This window comes from Pagrus major, chromosome 17 (assembly GCF_040436345.1).
Source record: "Pagrus major chromosome 17, Pma_NU_1.0".
NCBI lineage: Eukaryota > Metazoa > Chordata > Actinopteri > Spariformes > Sparidae > Pagrus > Pagrus major.
In genome coordinates this window covers 12892787-12913793 of record NC_133231.1, presented here as the reverse complement: position 1 = coordinate 12913793, position 21007 = coordinate 12892787, and the positions used below count along the sequence as shown (strand labels likewise).

General features: G+C 39.5%; 1 protein-coding gene across 1 annotated transcript in view; it reads left to right on the top strand.

Moving 5' to 3' along the window:
• The window catches only part of cdkal1 (CDK5 regulatory subunit associated protein 1-like 1), a 239293-nt gene that overhangs the window by 61549 nt on the left and 156737 nt on the right, over positions 1-21007 (top strand). The window contains exons 5-6 of the mRNA XM_073485828.1: positions 10302-10398; positions 15756-15804. Of these exons, the coding sequence (XP_073341929.1) occupies positions 10302-10398; positions 15756-15804 (146 nt within the window). The remainder of the gene's footprint in view (positions 1-10301; positions 10399-15755; positions 15805-21007) is intronic.

Here is a 21007-nt window from a genome sequence, read left to right as displayed (position 1 = left end):
AGGAGAAAAATCATTGAATCCATCTATGTCAAACTGGAACGACTGTCTTTGAACAGAAGAGGTGGCCTACGACTTTACTTATCACCCACCTACAATGCAGTACTGAGTTCCCTCCCCAGACATCTTAACAGCCATTCACACCTGGGGTCACCTAGGCCTAGCAACCCCCATGAAGGCCGGTTGGTTGATTCATTTTCATTAATTTCTTAAGGAATAATGAATGGATCAAAGGAGAGAGAAGAACAGAAATATTGGAGTGAAGCTAAACCCCAAACTGTCTTAATTCCTACGCTATGCAGGAGCTACAACACAACTTGAAGATTAAAAATAGCAAATCACTTAGAAACTATGTTTTGTCATTCCCCTATCCAAACGTTTGGCCAGTGAATTAACCCGAGTAACCCGAGCTGCTATGAGACCAAGCCATAGTGTCATGGGCCAGTGCTGGTGCTTCCTGTTGTGAATTCACATTGGAAGTTAATGTTACCACGCCACACTACGCCACAGCTAAAGCAAAGCATGGATCTGTGGGGTTTGTAGACAGTTGTCAATGCATATATACGTAGTAGTACACTTACTTCTCATGTGTGTCCTCAAAATTGCTCTATAGAAACACTCTCACTTTAGCAACATCACATTGCAACCATGTGACATTGCTCAGAGCTGCTGTAATTGCCTCTAGATGCAATAAGGAGTGGTTACAGTATCTCCAAATGAAGTGGACGTGCAGATCTGCGGACATTAATTTACATTAAAAAAATCCCTGTGTCCCCTTTATGTATTCCAAAATGGAAGCCTTTATGTATGAACACAATATCCATCTTAATCTTACTATTTTTCTTTCAGTTTTTTTTCATAACTAAACAGTGGAGCATCAACAAAGATTACTAAAACATGATTTTAGGGAGTTTTTCAGAGAAGTCGTCAATTTTACAGGTTAAGATTGGATACTGTGTTGTAATCCTTACTTACTGGAACAATATAATTATCTTATCTTTGTGTTGGCTGGAAGTAAAGAATGTTGATTTGCAAAGATTGTTGATGCATTCCAGGTCACTGAGCATGTGCCGTTCCACTTTTCCAAACCCTTGCTTGTAATAATTTATGACCTTGAAACCAATCATGATTGTTTATGCTTGGACTAATTTTGTGTGCATTCATTCAACCAAGAATGTCCTTTCACCTCTGTCAGCCTAGCAAGGATTTCCCCCTTGTCTTCACTTCGAGATCAAAATAATTGTACGCATGCACAGCAACGTATGCACTGCACACGCACACATATACACACAGCTATACATACACATGCGATCATGTATACATGCAGCCAGAAAAATGTATGTATGCCCACTCACATGCTTTTGTGTTTTCAGATTGATTCAACCAGAGGCAAAAGGCCTCGTGGGGAGTGACTGTGGCTCTGAATGATAAATGCCTGTGTGCGCCCTGTGACCTGACCTGTTTAGTCTGAGGCTAAAACTGCCACATTAACACACAACTGTCATTGTTCCAGACACCATCTCTGTGTGTGTTTATCAGTTTATGTTAAATAGATGACTCAAGTATCCTCATTTAGTTGGCTTGTTTGCAACAAAAACCCCCTATTATGTACATCAGTCTACTCATAAGACTTATCACCACTGGAACACTGAGCACTTTTGTTCCATCCTCCTCATATTTGCTAACATAGCGACTTCCTATTTACATTTTTAATAAATACATGTTTCCATTTTGAAAAATAATTTGTGGGCCCTTTAACTCTCTGGTAGCAGCTTGACAGTGAGCATTTAGTTCCATATGTTTGTTTGTGTGTTTGTTTTCCCATCCTTAAGTCTTAATCCAGCAGTTCTCTCCGCAACAGCCTCATGCTGAGGGGTTGCTCCCCTATCATTGTCCCATAACAGCCTTTCCTATAGAAAGTGGGACTTTGCATTAGAAATGGGGCTCATGGGGCTCTTCCCAGGATTCAGCTTTTGGCTTCCCATCTTTGTGGTTCAGTCAAGTGCTCGTCTCTGATGCAATTCCCTGCACATTATGTTTCTGAATGTTTGTGTGGGCCTTTGCCAGTGCTCCTGTTTTTTTATTAGCATTTTCTAAATTATGAACCATTCAAGCAGCGAATACAACTCATTTTCAGTAATGCAATATTTATCACACGTTCAGCTCATTTTTTACAAGACAGATGTCATCCATTTCACAGCACTGGGCAGGTGTGTGAGGCATTTTTTTTTTTAAAAGGCCATAATCTGAAAGCCTTGCATTTCCTCTTACTCGCCTTTACTAGGCCCATGTTGACAATAGGGCTGCATCCTATCTCTGATATACCCGGAGGCCATGTGAACTAGCCATAAACTAGCCATGTTATATGTGTATTGATTGGTCAACAGATTGCCTATATCTTGTAAAACACAGCTCTAATATGAATGCCTTTATTAACCAAGTTGGTAGTAAATGTGAAAAACTGAAAGCAGGTCAAGTTTTTCCCCCCTCCTTTATGGTTATTTTTCCAAGTGGTACGGGGAGTGATTATGGTTGTGGTAAACCAGATTAATCTCGATCCTTCTGCTGATATCAAAGCCTTTAAAAATGTAGATTGCCTTTCAAAACCTTGTTTTCAATCAGGCCTTTGCAACTTGTCTTAGGTGCTTAGGCTGCCTACATCTATATTGTACATCACCTACCACAACTCACTTATATAGACCTGCTGTCCTGTAATCATCTTGTATTGATTAACTTGTACCCCCATTTTCTTGCCTTTTCTATTTTCTTACATTTTTCCCCTCTGATTTATTTTCTTCAGTTTCATTTTTTTTCCCATTCAGTGTCTCTTTATGGGCAGTTGAGTGTGTGTGCACGTGTGTGTGTGTGTGTGTGTGCGTGTGTGTGTGTGTGTGTGCGTGCGTGCGTGTCATGTATGTTTGTTAGAGAAAGGAAGAGATCCCAGAGAATTCTGGAGCTTTACCTCTCAAACCCCTCTCTCATCCCTCAATCACAATCCTCCTTCACAACCTCTGAGCCCACCACCCCCCTTCATTTCTTTTTGAATCCTCTTGTCATCCTTCCTCTCCTCACTTGGTGATGAAGATGTTCTTTCTGGCAGTGTTTTTTCCTTACTTTTACTTTTCTCTACTCAACACTCCTTTGTTTCTCCTTCCCCTCCTGACATATTCATCTGCCCCTTCTTTTCAAATGTATATTTTGACTTTTTGTTATGTTGTATGTTCTTTATACAAACCTTTTTCACACAGGTGCAAAGTATTTTTATAGTTGTTGCCAACATAGTTATATTGTTGTTTTAAAATATCAATGTTGATGCACTGTCCCATATGAATAGAAAACAGTATATAGGTGGATGCATTTCGACAACTTGGGTGTTTTTGTCCATTGACACCCCATAGGCTTGGGTAAAAAAGTAATATATTAAGCATTAATAGTAATGCACTTCAAGGAGTTTCAGGTTTTAGTATTTATTTCTCTAATCACATTATTTTCCCATTATACACCCGATTGTAGTGTCTGACTCCCCTTGTTTACCCCTGTTTGAAAAATGACAATACTTTTACCTTTTTTTTTCTCCAAAATTAACAATAACTTGGGGAATTGTTGTGTGATTGAATCGGTAAAGCTAGCATTCAGTTTTTATTATAATATTTTTAGGGTTTCTGTTTTTGTTCTCGGTTCAGGTTTCGTAGAAGATTTCAATGTCCCGGACAAATAGGACAAATTCCAGTCAAATATTATCTGTTAATTGAGCTTAAAAACTATTGACAGAGACTTCTTATGCTGTGCATCATCAACCCATAGCGTCAGGACAATCTTGGAAAAACTCAACAATCAACTTTCTCTAGAATCACTTGCTGCACCTTTTAAATAGAATTTGAACTGTGCTTAATTACCCCAAAACTGAAACACTAAATTTAAAAAAAAAAAAGAATAAAGTAGCAGTAACATCAAAATAACAGGATTTTTTGCAAAGACAACGTCAGTTAATATTTTCAACAATTTCCTTATCCAAACTAGCTTAATCTTAGACAGGATTTATCATTAAAAGCCAGCTACTGATATATGTACTGTACATATTCAGTTAGAGACACTGGAATTATCAGTTAGCTACACTAAAGTGGTTGTTAGACCACAGAACAGAGTTATGAAGAGTGTTGGTCTTTACTCTGTAGCTGTATGGTGCTGGAGAACTGAACTGTATTAGATAATAATACTCGCAGCACATTAGAAGGATACTGTTAAAACTGACCGTTAACATATAGTGGGATCGATTGGATTTTGACACTCAACTGACTCTCCCTCTGCTTCATCTACCATGTTTTCCTGCCTTTTATCTCCTCTAAACATCCGCTGTTTCCTGTTTTACACTCACCTGTGTCATTTCCTCCCTCCTCTCTTTTTTACGCGTCTATAAAGATGTTCTTTTGACAGTTTCCTGTCAATCACTCACACGTTTCTCCCTCTTCCTCCTCTCTCACAGCTCCATCTCCTAGAGGCCCCTGGTCTAGTGCATTAACAGCTTTCATTTAGTTGAGTTTGAGTTAAGTCAGATCCCATAGGCCCGGAGTTAGCTGCTGTTTTATTTATACTGTTTGTATTTTGACAGTTCTTTTAGCAAAGTTTGCCAGTACATTTATTCACAGAGGAGAGGCTGCATTCCCCGTCAGAGTAACAAAGTGTGTTTTCTCCAAATTCATTCAGTCCAGGCTGTCAGTCAGTGATGGAGATACTGTACATAGCCTGCTGTGAGGAAAAAACACACAGCAAAATAAATATGGAAAAATGAATAAAACATTAAACAAATAAACATACATACAGTATAGTCCCCTCTGTAGATCAAAAGTAAGTAAGTTAAAATAATGTAACATACTGCAATAGCCAATGTGGAATTTAAATTGGGACAGTGACAATCCCGAGACAGCATTGTTGTACAAGTTTTTGGAAGTGAAAAAAATATGTGAAGTGGAAGATTAAATACATTTGGTCTGTCTCTCTCACTTGCTTTATCACACTCACACACACTCATGCACACACCAGCTCACATCTTAATTACTGAGGCTTGATGGGTACTTAACCTTGCCCCTTGCTGCTTATGCTAATGCAGAGAGGTCAGGAGTGTGCTGATTGGCTGGCTCGCTGTCAACTCAGCCAGAAAACTGTCGGAGTGCAGATGAGAGGATGAGGGAGGAAAGGAGCGGAGGAGCAAGGACAGGGGAAGTGGGGATGTAATGAAAATAAATCAGTTATGCTAGATTAAATTGCAATTCACTCTTTTTTGCTGTAGAACAAAAAATGGCCAATTGAAATAGGCTGAATAAAGACAGTAGTTGGTATTTAAACACTTTTTCCTAACAGGACAGTTCATAGAAATAGGTCATTGTGTTAAGAAGCACAAAGAGCTAATCACAATGCAGATATGTACATCTCAGTTACACAACCTTTCCTCAGTACTCTTTACCAGTATGACCTCATCCTTTAAGCAACACGTTTGTTAAGGAGCATATGGCTGACTCTGTGTGTGTGTTTGTGTGTGTGTGTAATGAGCTCATCCTCTTCCCCCCTATGTAGCTATCTGTAAGGAGCTGAGGGTGTTTAGCAGCAGGAAGAGTCATTGAGAGGACACACACACACACACACACACACACACACACACACACACACACACACACACACACAGAGCTCACATCTGCTGGTCTTTTTGGCTTTGGTTGTTTCTCCTCAAAAACAGGCAGAAAAATTAGATGAGGTTCAAGGTCTTTGTACCTTAAATGTTTGCCCTCACTTCTACTCAAATTAAAAGGACAAATTAGATATGTTTCTCTTGCACTGGTAACATCATTACAATGAACATAACTAGATAATTCAAAATGTAAATACACCAACTTGTTACAAAAAACACCACTTAATGTTAAAAGTTCTTTATTTTTTGTGGCAGAATGTGAGAACATGAGCATAGTGGCTCATATATAGAGTGATGTCACTACATTTTAGTTGCAGTCATGTAAATGTTACTATATGAGCCACAATCTGCAATGGAAGTGCTTCTCTATCACTTCAAGTTTTGTGGTGAGAAAGTTGAAGTGGCCCTTATATAGGTCACGCAGTGTGGTACATCTTAATGCCTAGAGTTATTTTAATGTCATATTTGCAGCAAGGGGCTTCTCCAAGTCAACCTGATCAATTCAGTTGGACATTTAGTCCGGTCTAATTTGACTGATTCACTGTGTCCACTCAGCTGTTAAAAAGCAGTATGTACAGCACAGCCCTCCCTACCATACATACATACTACAGAGGTCATACATGTATGCATAGACTACTGTCGGCTTTTGCTATTGCTGTCCGTGACCATTGGTATGTGTATGTACAGTATGTTCACTGCACGTGGGTGTTCGGACCCTGTGTGTGGGTGCATGTGTGTGTGTGTGGTCTTGAGGCTATGGAGAGCAGTAACACAGAGTTGACAGGGGGCCGTAGAGATTTAGGGCGAGGTGCCAAGGAAGCCAAGGAAACATGTGTGCGCACAAACCCACATGCGCGTGCACACACATACACACACCACGTAGTCTGGTCTCGGGGGGCATCTGCTCTGGTCCGGGTCACTGGCAGTGAGCGCTCGGTTGGGCTCAAAAGTATCACCACGGCAACCGCATCGCATAATCCCATTCCATCTCATCCCATCCACGAACTGTGTGCGACGTGATTGGCCTGTTCCCCCTGGGGCGCCGAGGCGACGGCTCAGGCGCTGTCTGCTTACTCTCTGTGTCAGCTATGGCTCCGAGTCTGTGGGCGGGGAGCGAGTAGCGCATTAAAGGAACGTTTGGTGCATTTTGGCAGGAGACGGTGTGAATTATGCAGACGCACCCCTACTGTGTGTGTGTGTGTGTGTGTGTGGTGATGCCAGTGTGAGTCCTTCATGAAGAGCCGTGTAGGAAGAACAAGCTACTCCAAGCAGACAGTATCCCTTTTTTTGTTTTCCTGTGTCTCACCTCACCCAGTCTTCAAAGTTAATGTCCATCCACCTTTTATTTACAAGCATCATTATATTCTTCTGCTACATCCCTCCCTGCATCAGCCTGTTTTCAAGGTCTGTTTACACTGGAAAATACAGTAACAGTGGTACGGATAATATTTGTTACCTTCAATAATAAAGGCAAAAGGTCAGTGGATAAAACCAGTGAATTTACATGCACAGTGAAAATGTGCATTTCTAAAGATCAATAGTAGTGCAGTTTGTCTGAATGTGCTGTTAAAACAGTTTGCTGTGAGGCATCCTATCCAACATGCTTTCTTCTTTCTTCATGTTTCATCTTTTTTTTGGCATCTTAAGTAATTTGTTTTTACTTGCTCAACACTTGTATGCCGATAAAGAGTTAGATTGAGAAGTGAAGATGAGAAGAATCACTAAAATAACCCTGAATAATACAAACAGCTCTGAATAGTCAAAATAATGATTAAAAAAACAACTTCATTTCTGCCTTTATGTCCCCTCCCGTCATTTTTCCACTCTTCTCTCACCAACTTTAGCTTTCATCTATCCCTACCTTCCTCATTCACATGACAGTGTAAGCTGACTTTGAATTGAGTTGTCTACCTTCACCTTTCTTTCTCTCTCTCTCTCTCTCTCTCTCTCTCCTCACTCACACACCCCTCTACCTCCACCACTTCCTCTTTGTTTTGCTGAAGAATACAAACATAGTCTGAATTAAAACACAACTGACAGTTTGCATCCAGTTTCATTGCTCCTCCTCTCTCCTCCACCCACGAGTCCTCCCTCACTTGCATGCCTCCCCCCCATTCCTCCCTCCCTCTCTTGCTCCAGCTGTCAAGAGGCTTCATTATTAAAGATTCATGCCGGAGTCTGGGCAGCTTTTCCAAAAGCTTTTGTCAGACAGACCGAGTGTCTCAAATCTCACTGTCACTAACCGGAGGTGACATAAAGACTCACAAAGATCCACATGCACACAGGCGCACACACAGTTGAACACATACACACACTTTCCGTGTGGTTTGCCACACTGTTTTGCTATCTGTCCAGCCCTTTTTAATTCAAATTATCTTGAAAATGGGATTCGTAGTGCTACTTTTCATTTGTGAGAATAAGTCATTGTAAAGTACCTTATCAATATTTACTCTCTTCTTGCCAGTGACCACCCCAGTTTTGACTCAGTTATGTTTTTGTCATCAGTTGTCAGAAGACCAATGTCATACATTTCATGTTTTTTATGTCTTCTATCATGTTTCACATATTCTTCAATCAAATAAGATATGCTTTTTCATTACGGATCCATATTATGTATTGTACAAAGATTGAGACAGTATGTATTAATTGCACTATGTGCAGTATAGCAGATCATTTCGCAAAACCCATATTACTAATTAGACTTAATGTATGTATCATTTTGTCCAACTGCAAGGGGGTTACAGAGCCAGAAGGATGCGCATAGGGTGATGCAGTGCTAACATGGGACTCTGTGCTTGAGCATATAGTGGCTGAGATCACCTTGCTACTGACCTGTACTCCTGCTCTCAGGCTCACACAACAATCAGCTCTTCCCTAGATTCTGAACTTTTTGCAGACTGTCAGTGCTCATCCAGCAAGTGGTATTTGAGACTTGACGTACTCTGGTGGTAACTCAGTTCACATCGCTAGTGAATGCAAATAACTTGGCAGGGCTTTGAAGCTGAACTTGCCATTCAAAAGACCCTTTTCTTTATAAATTTTTGCTCAAGGAGGTTTGTTTCTGCTGCCATCCACAACGTTACTGCTGCATCAGTTCCTGATTTTCCAAACTACAGAGTGGGCCGAGGGTCATAACGTGTGTGTGTTAACTGCGCGGCAAAAACTATTAACGCCGTTAAGAGGAATTTGCGTTAACGCGTTGTTGTGGCATTAACTTTGACAGCCCTTATATATATTACACACACACATATATATTTATATGTGTATGTGTGTGTGTGTATACACACAGGTATATATGTGTGTGTACATATATGTATACATGTTACAGTTAAATTATGACTCAGAACTAATTAAAATAAGAACATTAGTTAACATACCCCCCCCCCCCCCCCAAAACATTCATAGTTATAGTTCCTAATTAATATGTCTGTTTTATGATGATTGGAGTTGGAATTGCAGACAGCTTCTCCATACTACACCCTTTAAAAAGTGAGGATGCCAAACATAGTTGCCCATCACCTTGACTTTCAGTCATTCAAACTAACACAATTCAATTTATTGAATCCTAGAGAGGTTTGGACTGATGGTTTACTGGCATTGGTTGATCAGAGCTACCACAAATGATTTTATAAGACATGGTGTGGAAGACAAACATTTATATGAAGTAGACATAGGATCACTGCACAGTTCATCTTTGTTCTACACCATAACAAAATTAGAATGATTTTCATTTTTATCAAAAAGTTGAAAAAGTCCTGTCATAACTTTCATATATCTGACATAACAAACCAAGTTTACACCATGGGAATTACCTTGAGTAAATTCTTCTCAATTCTCTCGTGGACATTTCAGGAATGATTCAGTTACATGCTGCCAGGGAAAACAAACAAAAAAAGTCCTTGTATTGGAAAATTTCACAGACACAATACCATGGTGTCACTTTGTTACATGGACCATTACTGACATACTGTAGTATCTGCTACTTGATGTGCAACCAACTGGCCCTATCCCTTATGAATCTGTGAAAAGAACACTTAAGAGTGATATTTTGTTATTAATTTCCTCTTAATACAGATGATAGCAAATACATTCAGTGTCTCCTGATGAGTGTTGTTTTTTAGGTGTTTTTACATTTGATACAGGATGCATAAAGGCTCTGTCATTAAAAGCAATATGAGTGCTGTTCAGTCCCATCAAGCCAGTATATCTTCATTAATGGCTCAGGAAAACAGATTTTGAAGTACCCTTCAAGTGTTTACCTCAGAAGTTCCATTATGGAAGATCCTTCTTTTCTGTCATTGAATATTGCAATTGGAATATGTCCTCTTTCAAATTTTTTCGTGAACTTTCCATTTTTCATGAACACGCATAGTTTCAAGTGGAGGTCTGTGATGCATTAGTCATAAAGTGGCCTGTACAGAACCATTAATGCTGATCTTAAGTTTTGAGACAACAGTGAGACAGTGTGTTGCCGGCTCTCTGTTGGTCATCATGTTTTTTGCTTGGTTAAATTAAATAGTTTTGCCTTGGATTGTTGAACTGGTGCAAAAATTGCTGTTATTTATTAATGTACTAATGTTAATCTCCCCTCTTATCTCTTTTACTTGCATTTGTTGTACAGAAAAGCCCAGGACCAGCAGAAAAAGGTGGTAGTAGCAGGTTGTGTTCCCCAGGCCCAGCCACGGATGGATTACCTCAAAGGACTCAGCATCATTGGGGTATGTGTGTATAATTTAAGGAATAATCTGAATAATATAGGTTCACAGACAGACAGACAGACACACAGACACACAGACACACACACACACACACACACACACACACACAAACAGATGGTTTGACCTGTCATTCACCTGGCTGCCAACCTGCTGTGTCTGATCTATACTGGCCTCCCTGCTGCTGGTGGATCAATAGACCTCCCCAGGAGAGGAGACCAAGACTGCTAAGATGAACATGGTGGAAAGTAGAAAAGGTGGAAGACTATGTGATGGAAGGATGGAGAAAAGTATCTGGGATAGAGGAGAGAAGGAGGAGAAGGAGAAAGAGTCTGACATAGTTGAAAAGTAAGAAAGGAAGCTCAGATGAGAGTTTAGACGCCAAAAAATAACTCAAATCACTAACCCCAGTGCTTCACAAGGACAATATTTTAAAGACAACTCAGAATTAAGTCTTAACAAGACTTAATTAACAACAATGTTGTCAATGATCACATGCTTTCATTATACAATATGTTGCCACCAACCAGTGTTTTCAACACATCAAAACTCCTCTGAACTTCTTAGTCAGCTTAAATGTTGTTGTTCTCAGTTTGATACGATGCTATTCCCTTAGACACTTACCTGTGCACTACATGTGGGTTTGTGTCAGCACAACACACTAAAGGTAAAATAATCAGAAAAATCCCAATATCCTTCATCCTCAATTTTCCATCAGTCTTTTTCTTGGTACATGACGGTCCTGCCTTCCATTTGCAAATGGTTCCCTTAAAAGTTGTCAGATTTGTTTGGATTTCAAGTGATGTCCAAACATATTTGTCCATTCAGTATTTTTATTGCAAACCAAAACGCTCTAACATTAATTTTTAAAGCCAAAATTTATTTGTGAGCTGGAAAATAAAAAGCTGAAAAATGCTGTAATCAACCCTGGCACATTAGTACTTGGTAAACCCAGGTTTTGCTGTACTAATAGCTTTGAGTCTTTTGGGTTAAGTATCTACCAGCTTCACACACTGTTTGGGAGGGATTTTTCCCCAATCTTCCTGGTAGATTTGCTCCAGGTTGATCACGTCAGTTGGATCACACTTCTGGGGAGGACAATTTTCTGACAGCGCCACAGTTTCTTGATTGTATTCAGATCTGGACTGGGCTGTCATAGAGCATTTACCTCTCTGTTGTTCAGCCGCTCCATGTCCAACTGAAAGGTGAACTTTCTTCCAAAATTCAAATTTCCTTGCAGTATTTCCCTGTTTGTCTTCCTTCAATTCTAAGAAGATACCCAGGCCCTGCTGAAGAAAAGCATCCCCACAGCATGATGTTTCCAACACCATGCTGCGGATGGTGTTTGTTGAGGCATGGGCAGTATTAGGTTTGAGCATTAGATTTTGCCCAGAGATCAATCTTGGTTTCATCTGACCACAAAACCTTGTCCCACATCTTAGCTGGGTCATTCTCATGCTTCCAGCTAACTCCAGAGGTGCTGTGATGCAGTTTTTCATGATTAATGGCTTCTTTCTCACGACCTTCTCATACAGATCAGTTTTATCCAATGTTCTAGATATGGTTGACTAGTGCACCTTCACTCAGTTCTGTAATGCTCTGTAGCTACTGCAGAGTCGATTGATGGTGGCTTCCCTCCTTGCTCAGTGTTGGGGTGGTATGGTGCAGCTTTAATTTCTTCACTATGTATCCAACTGTGCTTCCTTGATTATTAAGAGTCTAATTGTAAGCCAAGTGTATCTGCAATATTTCTCATCCGTGTAAACTTGGAGTGCCCAGAGCATGAGTTTCCAATACACTATAGCAATTTGTTTTTCTTACAAAATATTTTATAACATTAAACCAATGTTGCTTAAAAGTAGTTTATTTTAGGGCCAGTCTTTTAAAAAAAGTATCACACAGAAATAAATCTCAATGCATCATTTGTACTTCAGACAAATCTGATAACTTCTAAGGGAGTTGAATACTTTTGTAAGCCACCTGTATACAGTATTATCAGTTCCTATGTCTGTTCTTCTCCACACATCGGACCTCCCCTTAGAAAAGGGATCCTGTGAATAATGTGAAGACCTCATGGCTTTGGGCTCTTGCCATAAACTGGCTTTTTATCACCTTTTATTTAAAGGTAGCATTGGACAGTCAGTCACTTTAGTTGTATGTATAATTCAGGCAGTGAATTGAGAGAACAGAAGGTTAAAGATGACACAGAGAGCGAACACACACACATACACAACATGTGTTGCAGCTAAAAGGGGAAACTCTGTTTACATCGTTATGTTATATAAAACAATTACTCAATTTCCTGTCTGTTTCACCTTAGTAATCACACAAGGAAAATAAAAAGGTGTGTCAAGGTTACCACAACTTAGCAGCTAAATGAGCATTCTTCATTAAAACATTAATGATGTTTGTAATTAGAGTGTTAGAGCATTAGTGATTTTCTTTTTATGTTGGTACTCTCCAGCACCCTGCAAAATCATCTCCAGCCACTAAGTCCAATATGTACATATCAAAGCTGAAGGGACTTGTTGAGTCTTAACAGTAATATAGTAATTATATACACAAAATAACCTCAGACACCCCAACATAAATAAACAATGTGAAGTTGTTAAAACATTCCCTTTTAGTTTAGCAATGTGTAAAACAAATATGTCTTTATTTCATGTTGAGTGGTGCTAAATAATAAAAACATACATTTAGAAGTATCATATATGCATGCATTCTTTTGTTTACTCCCTGCTCACAGAGAACCAAGCTTTGTCTTCTGATTCACCACAAAAAACCTTGATCTCAATTTCTACTAATGCTGAATTAATTTGCTTATGTAAAAACTGCCTCGTTGAAAATGGGGATAAATGAAACAGTCCGGTACCCAATGTCAATTACTGAAACTGTCTTTAAAATAATGGGTGGGGCGACGTCTCAAATGTTTCATTAAATGTCCGTTACCATAAATAATGCAATTCCATTTAAGTAAACATGCCACCATGTAATATAATTACATTTAAATCAAGTGGTGTGTATGTATAATATAATTACATTCAGATAAACAGGTTTGTACATGTAATAGCCTTCAGGGGGAGGCAGAAACATCTGGGAAGTTTACCACTGTCGGTCCTTTCATTGTCATGACTAGATTGGATTATGCATCGATACACACACACACACACACACACACACACACACACATACACTGATGGACGCATGCACAAGCAGCCAAGCAAACTCAGACAGAGGTATATGAGTATGCACACACTCCCCTTGTGCATCCTTGGTAGTTACAATCAGCCACACAATGACAGTGACAGTTGGTGGGTTATGCAAATTAGATGCAAATAACCAGTCCTGAATTTGTATGTAGTGATTGCACTAACGGCTAGATAAGGGTGTAGTTAAAAAAAAACAAAACGTACTTCCTATTGAATTCTTTCAGTTTAATCGACCCGTGTGTCATCTTTTATGTGTGTTTCTGTTGTGTTTCCTGAAGCAGCTATGAACTGAATGACAGTGTATTGTGTGTAAGGTACACAGACAGTCACGCAAGCCTACAGTGTTTCCCATCTCTGAACTAGACATGTCACATCCTGTATGTGAGACACATCACACAAATACACACATGTACGTACACAGTGCTGGCAGGGTAATCTGAGGATTACAGTTGGAAAGCAATGTTTTAAACATGAGAGGTACGAACATCAGTCTTCTCAGGATACAGTACGTATGTTTGCCTTGTATGGGTTACATTAGTGAATATTGTAGGCCAGTTTATGTTCTTTTTTAATGTCCAATTACTCACAAATTATATGTGCTTCACATTACTGCTTATTGTAAGTGTATTATGTTACACCAAGTTGCGTTTCACAAAAAAGAAAGGCTGGGTTGCAGTGATTTCATAGGTTTTGTAGAACAAAAATACTGAAAAGTTTTTCGCTTTTATATTTCCTTCTAATTCTTTATCCATAAGACATCTTTCAGACATTTTTCACAACCATAAGTGTTTACTCAGGAGAGACCAGCTGTTGAAACATATCTTAATACAGGTGTTCACTCTAAAGATGAAGATGCATTTAGTAAATGTCTGTGTAAATGTACATTCCACTTGTGTATGCCGAGAGAGTATTTTCCTTTGATAACTTTTTATAAAAACTTTTTTTTATAAAAATTTTTGAGAAATTATTTTCTATCGAAACCTATATCTACTGAAATTGTGGTTTGTTTTGTCTTTATTATTATTATTATTATTATTATTATTATTATTATTATTATTATTATTATTGTTATTATTATTATTATCATTATTGTTATCATTATTATTATCATTATTCGTATTCAAACAATCTAGGTGAATTAGCAGGATTCAATAAATCAGAACTGAAAAGTAAGATCTGAATTCATCTTTAAAATGTAAACAGTACCTGTCCCATACTGTGAGAGGGGACACCCGCTGATGCTCTGAATGAACCCAGATTGCCTGGCCATTAGAAGAAAAAAGGTTTCATCTCAGTGTGTAACATGCATATAACTGCAGCCTACAAGGCATCGGTGTGAGTGTGTTTGAAAGAGGGGTTACTCTGGATAATGGGCCTGGAGGCATTCAGAAAGTGTTCGAGAACAAACCTCCGAGAATAGAGAAAGTGGGCAAATTAGAGGTGGAAGGGACGCGGGGAGGAAGGAAAGGAGAAATAATGTCTGGAATTCTTTTTTTCTTTCCCCGCTACTTGATCTCTCTCTCCATTCTTCTCTGTCTCTTGTGCTCATTCACTCTCCTTCACTTCCTCTTCAGATGATTAATAGAAGGTTGGATGATTTGTAAAATCAGTCCTGTTCTCAGTGGAATATTCTGTCTTTTTTCTTGCCTAATTCCCCCTTGCCAGATCTGTAGGATTTTCTCCAAAGGAGACATGAGGAGAATGTCTCTCTTGCTTGATAATAACATGATTATGTTTATTCTTACCTGTTTGATCATCTGTCTGCCTCCCTCTCTCCATCTTTCAGTTTCTGCCTCTTGGTTCTCTTCCATGAAATCCTACAGCCAGACTGTGTCTCAGTCGATACATAATCTAATTGGTGTTACAGCCACATAGACACCGAGTGGCATTTAGGAAATCTATATCACTTAATCCTGGCTAGAGCAAACTTGGTGTGATTGTATCGGTTTGTACTTGTTTGTCTGTGTGCGTACTGCTTATTGCCTTTGTGTATATTCACATTTCCCCTGTGTGTGTGTGTGTGTGTGTGTGTGTGTGTGTGTGTGTGTGTGTGTGTGTGTGTAGGTTGTCAATATCAGGTGTTTGTTTGACTGCATGGACTTGGTTTGTCAGCATCAATAAACTTTTCCCGTGTGTGTGTCCGTATTTCAGGTCCAACAGATTGATCGAGTGGTGGAAGTGGTGGACGAGGCTGTTAAAGGTATTTTAACACACGCATACACACACTTACACAAAAGCACTCGTTGTACGAGTGAATGTGCAGCAATGCATTGATCAGTTAATGAATGAATGAGAGTCCTTTCATTGTTGGACTAGGAAATTAAGTTTTTGAGCTATAGCTGCATGTATGAATGATTTTCAGTAAAGTAGTTTGTCCAGTTATTGACAGAATACTAAGAATTACTTGACTGTCAAGACTAAGAATATATCACTTTCTTGTAAAAGGGCACCTAATCAAATAATAATTGTTTGAATTATTCCCTCAGCTCTTTCACAACTAACATTTAAAACAGCAATTATCGTCAGTGATGAGGTACCCTTTAGAGTGTAATAGTATTAGAAAATTCAGGTCTTATGAGCAGAGTAACTTGATTTTCTGCTAATGATTTAAAAGAGGGAAAATTTCCTGAAAGAAGGTGCATACAAAACTCTTTTTTTGGATGTCACTGCTCAGTAAGTTAAACCATTAAATGGTTTTGATTGCCGTTTGTATTTAGAAGCAAAGTGATCAGCGTTGCTTATAGATCCTATCTGTCTTGCTGTCTGTGTAGCTTGTTAAGTAGTCTTTTCTGTCTGAGAAGCTCACTGACAGCGAGACGGACTCACATGGCAGTGATTAGGTCATCCATTTAAACTGTTAGTGAACTGCCGCACTTAACTGTTTAATGAAGGTCAGGCAGAGTTTACAGCGTAAGAGTGTCCAGTCAAGCTGTCATACACCCCCAGCTGTTCTCTAATGAAGAACAGATTGAGTTTACAGTGTGTGTGTGTCTGTGTGTATGAGTGACTAGTTTGCTCTGCAGGCCTCACTCTAATGAAGGACAGCTGAACTGAGGCTTAATTTTACAATGTGTCATCAACTCTAAATCATCTGGCTACACATACACACACTCACATTCGCACACTGTGACTTTCATTCCCCCTTTCTTCTCTATGATTTGCTCATTCTTTCCCTTTTTCCCTTTCCTTCTTCCTCTCGTTCCTCAGCATCTTTTGATCTCTTTCCCTCCTTTCTTCCTCCTCCCTCTACCTTTTCACTACCCTGTTTCATCCCCTCTGCCCTCCCTGTTTCCTCTCTCCTTCACCCCCTCCATAGAAACTAATTTCCCCAGTATCATTACAGTTCTTTATGACCTCGTATAAACTGAGAGCTGTTATTTCAGCTCGGAGGCCTGGGCATAAACCTTTAAGCTACGGGATTTGCCTCTGGTAATGGCTACTAAAATACTTACTTCAATGAACTACTAATAGACACAGTTCTGTGCACCACCAGAATTGCTTGCAGGTCTGTTTTCTACAAGAGTACTGGTATGCTTTTATGATCTCGGCTCCTAAGGTGTGAGACCATCTATTCAATTTGGATCCTGGGTTAAAAAGAACATAACAAGGCAACTTCACTTCTTTGACTACTTTTAATCTAATCTCAAACATAGAGCTCAAGTTACTACCTGCTGTAAACAACATTTTTATCTTTTAGTTATCTCAGGTTGGGTTGCTGAGTATGTACACAGAACTTAACATTTATACAGTCTTAATACATTACAACTACTGCCCAGTCTTGTGCTGCTTGACGCTGTGCAGCGTCAGTGGTTTGGTGGGTAGTGTTGTTACGGTGGTCACAAGCTTCAGTCTTAAAATCAGTTATTTGTTTTATCCATGCCAGATGTTGATTTTCTTGCTAACAACAAACACAGCTTTTATCTTGTATTCCAAGCCCACTGGCAGATCCATAAAAAATTAATTAATGACACCCGTGGATACACATCTTTGCAAGGGCATAGATCCAGATTTTATGTCTCTTAGTGATGTGCAACAAACAAAAACACAAGAACAATTGGTTAATTGAGTAGTTAAATACAGAAAATGTACACAGAAGCCCACACACAATAGAAAATGTTTTATGCATGTTTCCCATCCTACAGGAGCGCAGACTTCCACTTAGTCTGATCTTGGCACCATTAATAAATAACTGCTATACCATGTTCGTTATAGGGCCGTTTTGATGACTTTGTTTCTTTATTGGCCTCCTAATATTGATCTCCTTGCACTGAAATGATAGCCTGGGATGATACCATTTCACCTGATATTCTTTTATCTTTCAGAAATGGTTTAGATTTAGTGTGTGTGTGTGTGACATAGAAACAGGGGGCAGAAAAGGTTGGATGGGCTAATGTATCTACTTAGCTACAGATCAGAGGCTATATGGCAGCCATATAACCTGATGATCCTTATTTCACCTGTGTAAACAAACTGTTTGCATGTATTGGTGCTGAAAAAATAAAGCAGGAGTATAAAGACGGGATGATAGAAAGCGACTGTTGGAGAGGAAGAAGATGAAAGAAGAGCAGGTACAAAGACACAAGTAGATGCATTCATATATAGTTTAAGTCGCCTGAAGGTATTTTGATGTTTTTTAATACTAGGCGACCTCCCATCTCAAGTGACAAATACAGTCCCTGTGGAGTAGCTTGTCATTGTCAAGCTCTTTTGAAATGTTTGCATTAAATAATAACAAAAAAACCTGATTAGACTGACATTTGAAAAGAATATAAACAGCTTTTTTGATGTAAATGTATAATAACCTGTTATATCAACACAATAAATGACAAGCATTACACCTCTCCTGTCCTCCTCATCTTCCACCTTTGTCCCTCCATTCCAATGTGCTCCCATCCCCCGCCTGCTTGCTGCTTTACAATCAAACCAGGGAGCACAACAAGACCCACCACTTACGAGACATCAGACACAGGTCAACAGGTCAATCTTTTAGCTCCCTACCTCTCTGATCCAACCATCCATCCGGCTATCCTGTACATCTTTCATCTGTGATGTATTTTTTCTATCATCACCAAACCATCCATCCATCCACCTTTCCATCCATCTACCCTTGCTTGCCCTCCCTCTTTTTCTCTAGCATGTTATAATGGGCCGTTACGAGTGGATAGAAGGATTTATGTCGGTTTGTATTTATGAAGGAGAGAAAAGAACAAAGGAGAGAAAGAGATTGGAAAAAACGCAGGAGGGAAAGGAGGAGGGCAGTCAGTAACTAGAAAATGTGGTCGCGGGTGATGTGTGTGTCTGTGTCTATGCGGGGTTTCCCATCACAGCAGTTGGCCTCTCTAAACTCTGTAATTGAGATGACAAATAGGGCAGCATTCTTCGGTTTTCTTCGGCAACTAGAGTTAGCTATTTTATCTCTTGCTTCCCATTCATGGTCCCCTAGGCCCTGAAATTGAATTTGGCTTCAGGCACACTCCTGGAGTGATTCCATGCTGGTAGTGAGATTATTTCTTGAGTCGTTGGTGGCAGTCACATTGACAGGGGTCCTGTGCAGTTTTCAGGGCAGGGAAAAAAAGAATATGTGGGGAATTTCCAAGTTTTACAAGAATGGACAATTTCATAATTTGGAAAAACATCTAGAAATCCAGCATCATACTGGTAATTGCTTCCTCCTGACGTCTGTCAGGAGTCTGTGTATGCAATTAGGTATTGGTAACTTTATTTTCCCACAGTGAAGACCCTCAGAAAAAAATTTATAATGTCAACAATCTGGAGAAAAAAAATTCAAAACAGAATTTCCCGCAATCCTTAACCAACAGGCCTGAGCTCAAGCTAAATCAGTGACATGCCTGATTGTTTTCAGGCAGGGAAGCTGCACATCTCCCAACAACTACTCCCAGCTCCAAAGTCTTGTTGAGGCTCAGCATGCAGGCCATTCTGGTTAGGCTTACTCTGTGACAGCCTGCCACTTTAAGCTTAAAAATCGGTAGAAGTATATTTTTATTTTCAACGTCCAGTGTGATTGGTGTTGTACTTAATAGATCATATCATTTTTTTATTATTATTCATAGCAAACAGGCTAGGTTTACATGCCACGTGAGTTTATTTAGGGTTGAATGAAAACTACTTAATGTTATTATTTGGATTAAGTGATCAGTATAATCGAGGTTAAAACAAAAGGCAACTAGTTTCCAATTCTTTTATAGAGGGAATTCAGCTGACTGAGTTTTTACATTAGGCCTTGAAGCACTGTTCCATCTAGTGTACATCTTTATCATCATTAACGTTCCTCTTTCTCGCAATTGTTCAATGTTCTGATAAAGTGATTAAAGCAGCAGTTGAGGAACAGGTGGAACCGTGAAGCTGTTAAAGGAAGTAATAATGGATGGATGCATTGACCCATCAGTCAAGAGATGGAGCAAAATTTGACCAGGCATGAATTTTGAATCCATGTCTCATGACCAAAGGCGGCCACACAGACTACTAGCTAGACCAAAGCAAGGCAGAACGTGCCTTAAGTCCCAGCTGTTTTCCACGAGGGAAGTTTTCTAATTTCCTTGCTTGTACTGGGATATTACGACTAGTCACGCCTCACCGATTGGCTCTTTGTCCTCCTCTGGGGCAGATTGTCATTTTTATCTACCAATTGATAGCCATGCTTCCTGCCCTGAGCCCACCCTCCCAGGAGACCCATGTAAAGTGGATGAAAACAGGAAGACAATTCCATCCCTCAGCGCCTCCGTCTCGCACACCTTCTGGCTGGTAGCCTGTTAGATGGTTGGAGAGTACTGCATCCCATTTCGGCACACCGAAGGCTAGACATCACTTGCTATTGGCTATTAGACTCAGCAATGTATTTTCATTTGCTTCTGCCCGCACTGTGATATCTACTAAGTCAAGCTAGTTTCAGAGTTGTTACGGTGTGCACTTGGTAAAGGATCTGAGTGCAACAGCCCTCTTTCTTTTGACGATTCTCTTTTTCCTGCTTGTCCTTCATAGTTTCCACCTGTATTGTGTACTCACATTAATTCTTAATTGATTCAAAATGCAGCCGATGCCAGAGGTTGGCCGATTATTCCATTTCCTGCACAGCTAGTCCTATTAATTTCTGTTTGCTTTGACCAAACCTTAACAACATTATGTCTGCTCTGAAATGCTTCTCTGTCTGTTCCTGTGTCCTTTTCACACTAACATCATACTGAATAGATGAGAGACATTTAATGAAGGCTTTTATCTGGCTATTTAGAGGTGCATAAACCTTTTTGAAAGCTGGATCACTTGGAAGCTGGATTTCTTTTTGGTATTGTGTTTGTGGGTGAAAGGTTTTATCTAAATGTACTTGGGTGTGTGAGTGTGTGTTTGCACTGTATGTTTGTGTACATTGAAACAGACTACAGAAAGAG